The 12215-nt window shown below is 41.5% G+C and overlaps 1 protein-coding gene across 1 annotated transcript in view; it reads left to right on the top strand.

The window, feature by feature from the left end:
- Positions 1–12215, top strand: part of KAT6A (lysine acetyltransferase 6A) — a 1196154-nt gene that overhangs the window by 530855 nt on the left and 653084 nt on the right. The window contains exon 9 of the mRNA XM_069214088.1: positions 7099–7214. Coding sequence (XP_069070189.1) covers positions 7099–7214 — 116 coding nt within the window. The remainder of the gene's footprint in view (positions 1–7098; positions 7215–12215) is intronic.

Below are 12215 nucleotides of genomic sequence, written 5' to 3'. Positions count from 1 at the left end.
AGGATATTAAGCTCAGGCTCTAAGAACAGCTGTGTTAAAGAATACTATTGCTCGAATGTTTTGTACACACCACTCAGATGTGCTACACACTAGCAAACACGCATTTACTTGCAAAGATAAGAAAATATTCTAACAGAAAAAGGAAGCTACTGTGCCTTTATGGCCAACTTCTCTGTGTAAGAAATATGCAAAGTAGCCACATCGGCCTCAGAACATAATTTCACAAAACATTACTGTATTGATTTACAATCAGGCAAAAAGGGTGAAGTTGGGCAAACTGAACTTAGAAACATGATTGCTTCCACTCTCATACCTACCCTCCACTGCAAGCAAGACAGGAAATGCTGCTAAATGATCTGTGCAAAGCATAAGAATCTAGAAGAGATTTCATGTTGCAAAAGAAACTAGTTATTTTCCTGTTCTTATGGTCTTATAGCTTGAAACTCCTATAGATTCACATGGGAGCACCATCCCCCACATCCCCCCACAACCCTTCCACCCCCTCCCAAGCCCTCCCAATCACATCACCATTGCAGGAGGTTGGTGGAGGGGGAAACAAAAGAAGCAATCATGATAGACCTGCACATAGGCATTGTGGAATTATGTTTGTGGTCATACAGGGGCTGCACGCACAAGCTAACAAACAAGCGTTAAAGAAAACAAATATGCTTCAATACTCAACAACCAGTTGGTGGAATTGTTTAAAGCATTTGAATATAGAAGAATTTAATGCTACAAGACCATAATTGCAGTTATATAATTGCTTTCTTGTGTGGGAAAGAGCAAATGCCTCAGCTGCTTTTATTGATGTAGGCATCTAATCTGGGTTTTCATCAGTTACCTTAAGCACCATTACATAATTTTTAAAAAATGATTAAAAAGCACTTAATTTTTCCTGGAGGTGTACAGGAAAGCACTGGCTTTGCCTTTCGTGGCCAGTCATTCTTTGGCAATCAAGGTGACACACACTCTGGGGATACTGCAGTTTTGTAAGTTCTCTGGACTTAGAGGCTCAGAATTGTATAACTGTTCATCTCCACCCAATCCACCGCCTGACTCATCCCTTGGCTCGTTGCCTGATTAGTCTCTGAATTATATCCCTATTCACTTTGGCCTAATCCCAGTCCTGACTCATTCCTTGGCTGTCTTATTGCTGTTCCATTTGAAAATATATGTATAAAAGTGGCTGTCCAGTAGATAACCTCACCTGATTCTTTTGAACCACCCAGCCACTTAATCTTGTGCTCAGAATCAAATGCCTTTGTCCTGATGATGACTCTTTGAGCTATGAAAGAGTCGAAATGCCAATGACAAGTCCTGCAGTTGAGTCTTGTTTTTGGACTCGATTATGGATGTTTCCTCCTCATTTTATATGCTTTGTGAGATACACCACAGATACTTTTCTCCTTTTTATCTGTGCACCTTTTGCCCACCATCTGCACTGAGATTCTTGATAAACAATGTTAATTTTGCATATATTTATAAAAAAGGTTTGTGATAGCCTTTCGTATGGCAAACTTTTTGTCACTTTTGTGCAGTTAAATCTTTCTGAGGCTAATTTATTACTTCTTAGACTAGAAAAGAGAATGATTACAAACTTGCATTCAAGGTTGAAGTTGTTCCTTGCAGAAATCGTCCCTTATAGCACTCCCTTCCTTCCATGGCCATCGCATTATAACGTTGGATACACTTACTGGCAAACTCAGCCTTATGACAGGAATTCACCAATGTTTGAGCTAATTTAGACCAGTTTACTCTCCTTCTTACTCCTCTGGTGTTATAACCCCATATGCAAACAAATAATTGTAAACCGCAGCTTATCACATCCTTCCCCACACTACAAAAAGCTCATATATGTCTGACTACTATGAACTTCGAACTACCACATCCTTAGCATCCATAGAAATTGAGCATCCTATTAAGTTTGAATTGCCTTTCCTTGGTCACATTTCCTCCATGGGCTTCAATTTAAGTCATATACTGGCATGCTGCCACACCCTCATCTATCTTGCAGCTTAACACTAAATCTGCCTTGCTTCGCCCCCACACCTGAGCCCAATACAACCAAAGCATTAAATTGTCCTCTGCTAAACTCCCTTGCAGCATTGCTAGCCATTTGAACTGGCCACTGTCTCACCTTCAACTAAGCTCGATCTTCACAGTATAAGACCTCCAACCCCCCTATTCCTTATTATTATTATTATTATTATTATTATTTTCTTAGTCCTTTATGGCAATCCATAAAGGACTTTGTAGGAAAGTATTTTAAAAGGAAGACAAGTGCCCATGGCCAAAACTTATTGTTGTCAAAGATGTTTACTGAAGAAATGGGTATGAGTGGGAGGAACGCAATCAGTAATTCGTTTGTTGGATCTTTCCCTAAAGAGAGAGCAGGATGTTGAGACTATGGGAAGTCCTTTCTTTTCCAGAAGTACGATTATTCCCCCCCCCCCCCCCACCCCCCTCCCTGGGCCTAAATATTTCTGCAACGCCATCCTCATCTATGTTAGAGGGATAGAGAAAGGTAGGCCTTAGCTAGCAATAGAGAGAAACATAAGTCTGGTTAAAGTTTAAAGCAAGTAACGTTATTGTAGGAAAGTAGCATCTTTCTGCATAGTTGCCCCCACTTTTTGCCTGATGTCAATATATTTAGACTGTAGTACACTGAGAGCCTGCTAACCAGGACCCTAGTGTCAATGTTCTCCCCATTAAATTTAGTTGTATGGTAACTTTTACTCCCCACAATTGGCATACTAGTACACTCATGTAAGCCTGTGGTATATGATGCTCAGGTACCCAGGGCATTAGTACACCAGCGGTCCCCCATGGGCTGCAGCATGTATTGTGCCACCCATGGGGGCCTATGCAAACTGTGACTACAGGCCTGCCATTGCAGCCTGTGTGAAATACTGCATGCACCGTTCACTCCGGATATAAAGTTTGCCTTATGTTATGGTCACTACACTCTGACCTTGTATGTCACCCCTAAGGTAGACCCTTCAGCCAAGGGTAGTGTGCATGGTTCTAATGATGATTGTTTTCCATATATTGATGCCTTACCCAAAACCCAAACTCAGGTATGCAGTATTAAAATTTAGAGTTGGGATACATCCTTGCTGTGTAGCTAGGAGGACAAAATCAACAATGATAGATGAATTGGGTATGTGTTCTCTGCTAGATCTTTCTATGGAATGCCTGGAACAGCCTGATTTTCACAATCTGTCGCTTTTTAGTAGGGCAGACTGAGAATAATAAAATGGTTTATTATATGCCGTAGTTTATGATATTTACTTATCTACACACCCAGATGACAGAAGAGGTTGAAATGACTGGTGATCTCCAAACTGGCAGCATGAAATAGTATATTGCCCAACCCTACTCAGTACCCTGGTGACGGTTAAGGTCCTTCCCACAACATTGAAACTATTTAACACCAGAAACATGGGTGCTACAGGCCATCATGCATTTGTATAAAGTTTATGTCACTTTACAGAAATCATCCCCAGTGATAAAACTCATAAAAAACAAATATTTACTAGCTCTGGCAGGAATAGGTGGGATGAAGGAGCTACTATTCAAGGAAAGTTGGTAAATTATGAACTCAGCATAACTTATGATATGTAGAAAGGATGGAACTCTTAGGTCCATACTGGACATGTACCAACTAAACAGATAAGTAAAGACAGTAGAATTTATAATGGGCTTCATTGCAGGATGCCTTCTAGTTTCTGCAGGAAACGGACTTGTCAGGAACTGCCGCCCAAAAGGGCATTTCTTTCATATACCCATTCAGAACAACCACAAAAAATGTGGAAATAAGTGGACACATTAGCTGCTTAAGTTACTTCCATACAAAATGACATCTGCTCCTTCATCTGTCCTAATATCTACCTGTTGTAGATGGTCATTTACTTTGAAAGTTAATTCATGTTTAACCCTTATCTGGACAAGTGGATGGTGCAGTCTTTTCTACATTGACTGAAAGCGCAAACAAGATAATCCAACCTTCCATCAAGAACATTTCATAGTCCGCTTAAAGAATTCTTAGTAGGCAATGTAAATGCAAATCAGACTTTGTTTTCCAGGGTTGCAAAGGCTTACTGCTTTCTTAAGAAAGTTTACCTTCAGCAGATGTTAATGTTTCTGAAAGTGAATGTTGTATGAAGTTGTTGAAAACTGTAGCATCGTGCTTACAGGAAATACTATTGTTCAGACTATCTATACAGTCCCTTCAGAAATGTATCTATAACTACTTCAATGAAGTGGGGGAATTGTAACAGAGTGGTTGTCATGAAGTTTAAAGTTCTGCAGTGCAGGAAGCATAACAACCATAGAGCGTTATTTCTGTGGTAACCATACGTCTAAATGGCTCACAAACAACGAAGATGTTAAGTTCACATAAACAACATGACTATGAAGCAAAATGGATTTCACTGAACTCGAGCCTGCCTTTTACTTGATTACAGCTGTTTACGGTGGAGGATAGGCAACCCAGTAGCAATCTATCAGTGAAACAAGGAGGGACTCGTACTCACTGTTGTTAGCTGTCGATAATAACACAAAATACATTTGACATTGGGTGTTGCATGTGAACATGTATATTGTGCCAGCTGAAGGCATCATGTGCAAGACACAGCTACTTGCCTGCAATTTATGTGTTGAAACTAAAACTACATATTTTCAACATTTTCACAATGTAGGGAGCACCCTGTATAGACTTAGTTGCAACAACCCAAATACTGGTATATAATTTTCCACCAACACCTCTTGTGCCCTTGTTCAAGCAGTGAATGACTCAAATGAACTAAACAGATATTTGGATGTCATAAAAAAAGCCAATGTCCAACAGCACAGTTGTGCTACATAGCAGAGCTACAAATGTTAGTTGGGTGTATTTGCAACTCTAATACTACAAACAAAGGCACACAGCATATTGCGATGGCAGCTACATTTAGGAGACATGGGTTAGGCATACATATAATGAAGGTACATTAAGCTGCTGTGACAGTTTTAGTGGAGAACATATTTTGTTATTGAGGATATTAGTGATTAAGGTCTTCCTTGAAAGCATTAAGGCATTGTTTCCACAAATAAGCGAACTACCTCTATTGTATAGATTGAATCATAGTCCTGAGTAAGATGTCCCCACTTTTAAGCTGATGCCTACATTTCCAATTAAAGAACTGACTTTCAGCACAGTTGTGTTTGCACTCACTTCCCTTAGACAACTCAGTGAAATACAGGCCCATACTGTACAGTAGTAATACTGTAGGCAGGGAGGCTTCTAGAACTCACTTCAAATTCTTGTGAAAAGCTGTTTTTATTGCTTTTAAAACACATTTTTGTTCAGTTGTTGAGTTGCAATAATGTATTCCAAACACCCAGGCACCAACTGAGATGTACCTGCATTAATTTGAAGTAAATACTAAAGTCCTTGAAACGCAGCTGCTTTGAGTTAGCCAGGACATGAGTTGAAATACCAGCAATGCCTTCTCAGTCCTGCATCCTTCTGAGGTAGTTAAATGGAGTACCATTAAATCTTACAATAGTGGCAACTATCATAAACAGCCACTAGTAGTGACAGATGTTTTATTTGATACGTTACTTAAAACACGTTTCTGTCATTATTATTTGGATGGGAAAAGATGGCTTAGCAATACAAATCAAGTCTTTGTTCCTTCTGACCACCAAGCCCATGGGAATTATTTGCAAAGAGTAGTTTTTCCAAATAAATATAATAAATTCTATACAGCCTTCAGCATACCAGCTAATGAAACCCTACAATTTACTTCAAGAGCATGTTCAACCAGACAGAAGCTGCAGCAATTATATTCCTTATTACTGTATCTCTACATGAGACATGAAAAGCATTGATATGCAGTTTGGTCCCTATTTTCACATATTATATCAGTGTACTGTCAAAACCAGAACCAGTAGTAGTCAGACTGTGAGTCTGTTTGCTGCTGTCTCAACTGCACACCTCCCACCATGTTAGAAGGAAGTACACTGCTGTAAAGATTATGACCAGCCTGTACATCTTTCAGAAGAGTCGCACCGAAATGGGAAGACCTGACTTTCATATAGCTGTTGTTTTGTACCTTTCCTTTCATAGACCTACTTGACCTTCCTGTTATGTTAATGGTGTGTAAATGTGACATTATTGTTTCTGTTTTTTTAAGCTGATCTGTAAACGCTGTTTATTTACTCACAGAAATAGTGATGGGATGAATTCTTGCAAAAAGTCTAACCTCTGGCAGTCGCTTGAGGGTAATATTCCAACCCATCGTTTTCACCCTCTGTGCCACTCTGGACTACAGTTTGCCTCAGGGAAATCAGTACTGATCCTGCTCCTCATGGCAACACTGAATCTCAAACTGTCAGACAAATCCCCTTGCAGAAGGCAACACAAGCAACCTCAGACCATTTTTGGCCTAGTTAGGACGTATCAGCCAGGTGTACCTTGGAACCCATGGCATAGTGAGCAAGAGACCCGTGTCTGGTATCACTTTTTGTGAGATTGATTTTATGCCCTAAGTGAACAAGGGCTGTTTTCCATGAGGTGCGGGGTGAGTACTGATTTACATAAGGTCGATCTTTGTCTAGAGTGGTGCAGTGTGTGCAATAACCATGGGTTAAAATGCTACCCCAAACAGTTGCCAGTGGTTACAGTTTATGCAAACAGTTCTCCCATCAACTTTTGTGCGATTGAGGTGATGGATTTTTCTGGACAGCTACGTTTTTTTTGTTTGAGTAAAATTTGATATTCAGATCCCAACCCCCAAACTTCAAGCTATATCTAACCTTTTAAAGATTCCCTTCTCTTTTATTTGAATAGTCTTCCATTCACATGTTGCTCTCATTCATTATTGGACTCTGTTTTTTGATCCTTCAGATGTCACTTTTTAATAATGTTTGTCCTTTACCTCCTCACATCTTTGTTCTGTGTTCTGTCTCGACTATTCTTTCCTGGTTTCGTCATCTCACCTTCATTTCCTCTTTTTCCTAAAATCTCTTCTTCCTGATATCTCTCTTACTCCTGTTTCCTTTGTTTCTTTCTGAGATTTGTAATGCTTCTAAAATTGTTTTATATGTTCACAGAAAGTGGGAGTGACAGGGCCACTAGATCCACAGCTCCGATGTCCGGCCCTCATCGAGTTTGGAAAGTATGAAATTCAGACATGGTACTCTTCACCGTACCCACAGGAATATTCACGGTAAGCAAGCAATCAATCGTATCCATTGTTACCAGTCGGTCGTACACGAATATTTATCTCTGAATTCACGTGTTGAATTTAGTTCTATCTTAGATTCTTACAGCATTCCCCATCCACCTACATCCATTCCTCCCTTACACTGTTTCATGTAGCTAAGAAAAATTCATGCTTATTAAGGTTGTCTTCATACTTGGCAGTGATGACATTTCAGAACGCACATTTTTCAGCCCAGCACATCTACAAACTCACAAAGATAATCTCCAGCCACAGTACATCCCAATACTGTCCTGTTTACACTCAGGCATAGTGTAGTTGAACACTACACATGCTGTCCAAACTGAAGAGCTACTGATGGTGAGGAAGAAACTCAGTAATATCAGTGATGCATATTTGCTTATGTGGGCAATTGTACACCACACCCTTTATCAGCCAACTCAAAAGCTGCTGACAATTTACTTCTTAGCCTTCCCTGCATACCATAGCAGCCCGACTGCTGTCAAATCGTCTGCTGTAAGTGCTGTCTTTTCTACAAAGAATGACTACTACAAAGGCCTACCCTGCTTCTTAAAAACATTAGGAATTACTCAAGAGGAACCGACAATGCAGTGGCCCAGTAGCTATTGTATTACTTCATTTGGTGACTACACAAAATAGCGACTCTGAAAAGGGTTGTCCTCTGAAATGCTGATTCTCATATAGTTTTGAAGTGTAGTCACACTTTGCGGACATGACTACACCAGATGGAGATTTTAGATGTATTTTCAGTGTGCCATGAGAACGTTGAAAGTCTTGTTGCAGACATTATTGGAATTTGAAGCCTAGATCCCTTGAGAATGAAGTTTTTAACCTGACTTCTAAAGGAGGACTTGACCAGATTTTGCTTGCATCCGAAACCCACACAATGAGCCAGAACCACAGTTGTGGATAACTCATGCAAGGCCTTTAGACCTAGGACAGCATCCTCAATGTTACAAGCTAGACGGCAAGTGTCCTTTCCTTGCATCTTCTGGAGTGATTGCCACAGCTCGAAATGATATCCTAGGACGGGAAAAGAGAGTTAAGCAATACAAATCAAGGTTTGCATCATGCATACCATTGCTTCTTTCTAATGTGGTTCTTGTTTGTTGTTAAGGAATAGCTTCTCTTCTTTGACTACTATGGGGCTCAAAAACAGCTCCGCCTCACTAAAGGGGGCTCTTATTGTCTACAGTGCTAAAGCACTCCGTTACAGGCCTTCATCCTCAGTGACTCAACTCCAAGTTAAGCATATCTGTCATAATCTAGTTTGAAGCAGAAATAGGGCCAGCATGTTCCTTTTCTACCTCTTGACTGTCTATTTAAGATTATTGTGATGTTTGTAATGATTCCACAACAGTGGTTCTGGTAGTGACTCACTAAAAGGGAGGGGAATCAGATACCGCTTCTGATGTCTTATTCCCACCCAGCTGCCTCACCCTCAATAACTTCAAAGCATATCATGTGGTTATTTAGAGGGCTGGAGCCTTCCTCAAGTTTGGAGTTCTTGTCACTTGAAGAAGGAGGGTATCCTGGTAGAGATGCTATCCAAAACTGAGCACAGTCCATTTTCTCCCTATCCTCAAGGACGTGTTTAAATCCACCCTCTGACAATTTTGTGGAGGTGATGAAGGCTGGAGAAGTCATCTCAAGAGTTGAGAAGACATTTAAGCCCTCTTTCAGCTACTTGATGAATATTAAGTGACAAGTTCTGGCAGTTACATGTTTTGGGGCGGTGGTACACACTGCCCCAAAACATGCCCCTACCCAGTCCACCGGCATTGCTCCTCCTTTAGGTAAGGAGAGCAAGAAGAAGGCTCTGCATAAGAGGGTGGCTGTAGGAATGGCAACCCACTGGTGTACAGCTTTTTCAGTGGTTTTCCTGTCATGTTATGACAAGCACAAGACAAAGAGATGGAGGAGCTCCTTAAAAATTTCCCAGAGCAGTACAGGAAGCAAGGAAACGAGATAGTGTCTGAGGGCTAGATCATCTTCAGTACCAGCATTCACTGCACTTTGATGCCACAGACATATCCTCCATGAACCTTACTATTGACATCCTTCTTGGGTGCGCCATACCTGCCTCCGTCTGTCTGGGTTGAAGCCCGAAGTCCAGCAGTATCTCTTAAACCTCTCCTACAAACAGAATAATAGGGGTAGCTGTAAATGTGTCTCCAGCAAGTGAGCCGCAATTCCAAGCAGTGACGTGTCCAGCCACCTCTCCACCTCTCAGTCACACATCCCATGGTGGGTCGAGGATACTCCTATTTCCTCACTAGCAAGGGACATGTGTCCTAGCACAAAAACATGCTACCCCAGGGTCACACAATCAGCCCAGGACACTTTCCTATCTTTGAGAGAAACTGCATGGCCTCCCACAAAAAGTAGACATAGAAAGGGTGCCCCAGGTCAACGCAGGAGTAGTGCCTACACTCTGCTTTTCAATCCCCAAGAAGAATGGCTCCTTTAAACCTATCCTTGAACTCAGACCCCTCAATCAGTACATCCTGTCAGAACGTTTCTGCACGACAATCCTCCAGGACATCATCCTCCTTCTTCAACAGGGAGACTTTATATCAGCACTCAGTCTAAAAGACACCTATTTCCACTTCCACATCCGTCCTGCTCACCAGAGGTACCTTTGGTTTGAACAAGTAGAGTTGTTAATTCGCAACAAAGTACTTCCCTCTAGAGTCACCTCTGCTTCATAGGTATTTATGAAGTACCTAGCACTGGGCAACGCTCATCTGTGAAGGGAGGGTTTTCACATTTTGCCCTGCGTAGATGATTGGTTGATTAAGAACAGCTAATAAAGATTAAGCTGCTGTGTCTGGCACCCTCAAAAACAGCGTCTCTGCTTCACTATTTGGGTTTTACCATAAACACTACCAGGTCCCACATGCATCCACCTGAAATATACCCCTTTGGATGGACAGTCTGAAATGTGGTCAGAGGCAAAGCCTATCCAAACCAACAAAGTGTCTTAGCCTTCAAGCACCTGCTTCCTCTTTTTCAGCCCATTCATTAACCCCTCATATGCCTCTTAGGAATGATGGCCTCCCACATGGCTGTCAGTCTTCACGCAAGGGTGCGTATACGTCTCATCCAAAAGTGCCTTGCAGATCAGTAGTTTCACGTGGAGGGTCACTGTGAAGATTTGGTGTTAGTACAGGCCAAAACGCACCTACTCCACAGCGGCGGAACATCAACTTGTTGCAAGGGAGGCATTTTGCAGACCGCAGATGACAATTAACGCAGCTGCCTCTCTTACTGAATGGGGAGTGCATCTCAATGACATAACAGTCCAGGGAACGTCGCCTTCTCATCAGCAGGCCCATCATATCAATTACTTGAATTTGCTTGCCATCCACTTAGCCCTGAAAGCCTTCCTAAAGGTCATTTGAGGCAAGTTAATCCTTAGCAGGACAGATAACATGACAGCCATGAACTAAATTCAGAAGCATGGCAGCACACATTCCCTCAGCTCTCTCACCTAAGGCAGGGAATTTGTTATCGGGCAAACCATTCACCTCTTGGTGAAGGATCTCCTGGGGACAAACAACACATTTGTGCATCTCCTCTTCAAGATGGATCAACAAGTCCACAAATTAAACTGCAGTGCTAGGCCCTTCACACCTATTTCCAGCCTTTCAGGCACCTCACATATACCACCTCAGAAAACGCAATACGCTCAAGGTTTGCCACCTGGTATGCACATCCATGGGCAACACACAGTGGATGAATTTGTCAAGGCTCTTTGGCGCTGTTTCTCTTTGTGGTGAGGAAATTCAGGCAAACGCCACTAACCCTCATTCTAGTGGCACCAACCTGGGCCAAGCAACCTTAGTACTCCATCCCCAGGAGATGTCCCTCAAACCTCAAAAGAGGCTGCCCCTCAAGCAGATTTTTTGACACAGGGGCAATGTCAGTACAGGCATTTGCATCTCGGGCAGCTCGGTCTTGCAGTCTCGCCTCTGAAGTTCCTCCAGCAGCTTCATGGGTGTAACAATAAATTATTAATCAAACATAGCGAAAAAGAACCAGGAGAAAAAGCCACTCAGTAAAAACAATCCAGTAGAATAGAAAAAGGTCTGGAATATTCCTCCACTTTCTTTGTACAACAGCCACTGTGATACAGAAGCTGCTCATCCGTCCATTTTCTGATAATTTCCTGTAGAATAAAAGATATATGGAATAACTTGGCATAATCATTTAAGAGTAAGGAAATGCAGATACGATTGCAGCCAGCCACTAATGAATGAAATAAATCAGTAAGTACTCTTTACAGCAGTTGTATGTATCATAGGATAGCTTCATGTCAGCATCAACAGATTAGCAGAACAAAGATAAAACCAGTACCTACTATTTGTCCATTTACTATTTAAATGGACAGTTTTCTTCTTAGACTGCACTCCTGGGAGGGTAAAACCCCTGTTTTTAAAGGTGGGATAATCCTAGCCTCTGTGTCCTTAATAAAACGGAAATTTTCCTTTACGATAGCTATGAATGTTTTCATTCTGTGTCAGGACTGGAGGTGAGGATTATGCAAATGTAAAAGTTAATTGTCTCTTAGGGTATCTCCAGTGATAGTCAAAAGCATTTGAATAGGTCCCCCCCATGCAAGGGTATCCCGGAACACTTCTTTATATATTGTCTTCTAAAGTATAGACGTTTGCCTTATTTCAGGAAGGTCTGTGAAAACAGTTAAAGAACATAATATGAAGCTTAGTCAAAAGGCTACAGTGATGCAATTCTTCAGATTGTCCTTAGAAAAGAGTCAAAACACCTATATCGGGTAAATGTTTTGCAAAACAGCTCAAATCTCCTTCACAAACCCTTTTCTGAAAAAGTAAGAGATGAAGAATAAAAGGACACTGTAGCCCCTAAGGCTGCTATTATGTGAGTGTAAAACAGTGACTGTGCCTTTAAGGCTACATAGACCACCAGTATCCCATCATGCTCAGCAGGTGGCAGGTCCTTCAGTTC

Source organism: Pleurodeles waltl, chromosome 11 (genome assembly GCF_031143425.1).
Source record: "Pleurodeles waltl isolate 20211129_DDA chromosome 11, aPleWal1.hap1.20221129, whole genome shotgun sequence".
Lineage (NCBI taxonomy): Eukaryota > Metazoa > Chordata > Amphibia > Caudata > Salamandridae > Pleurodeles > Pleurodeles waltl.
The sequence above is the reverse complement of the archived record's forward strand: the minus strand, read 5'-3'. Positions and strand labels throughout refer to the sequence as shown.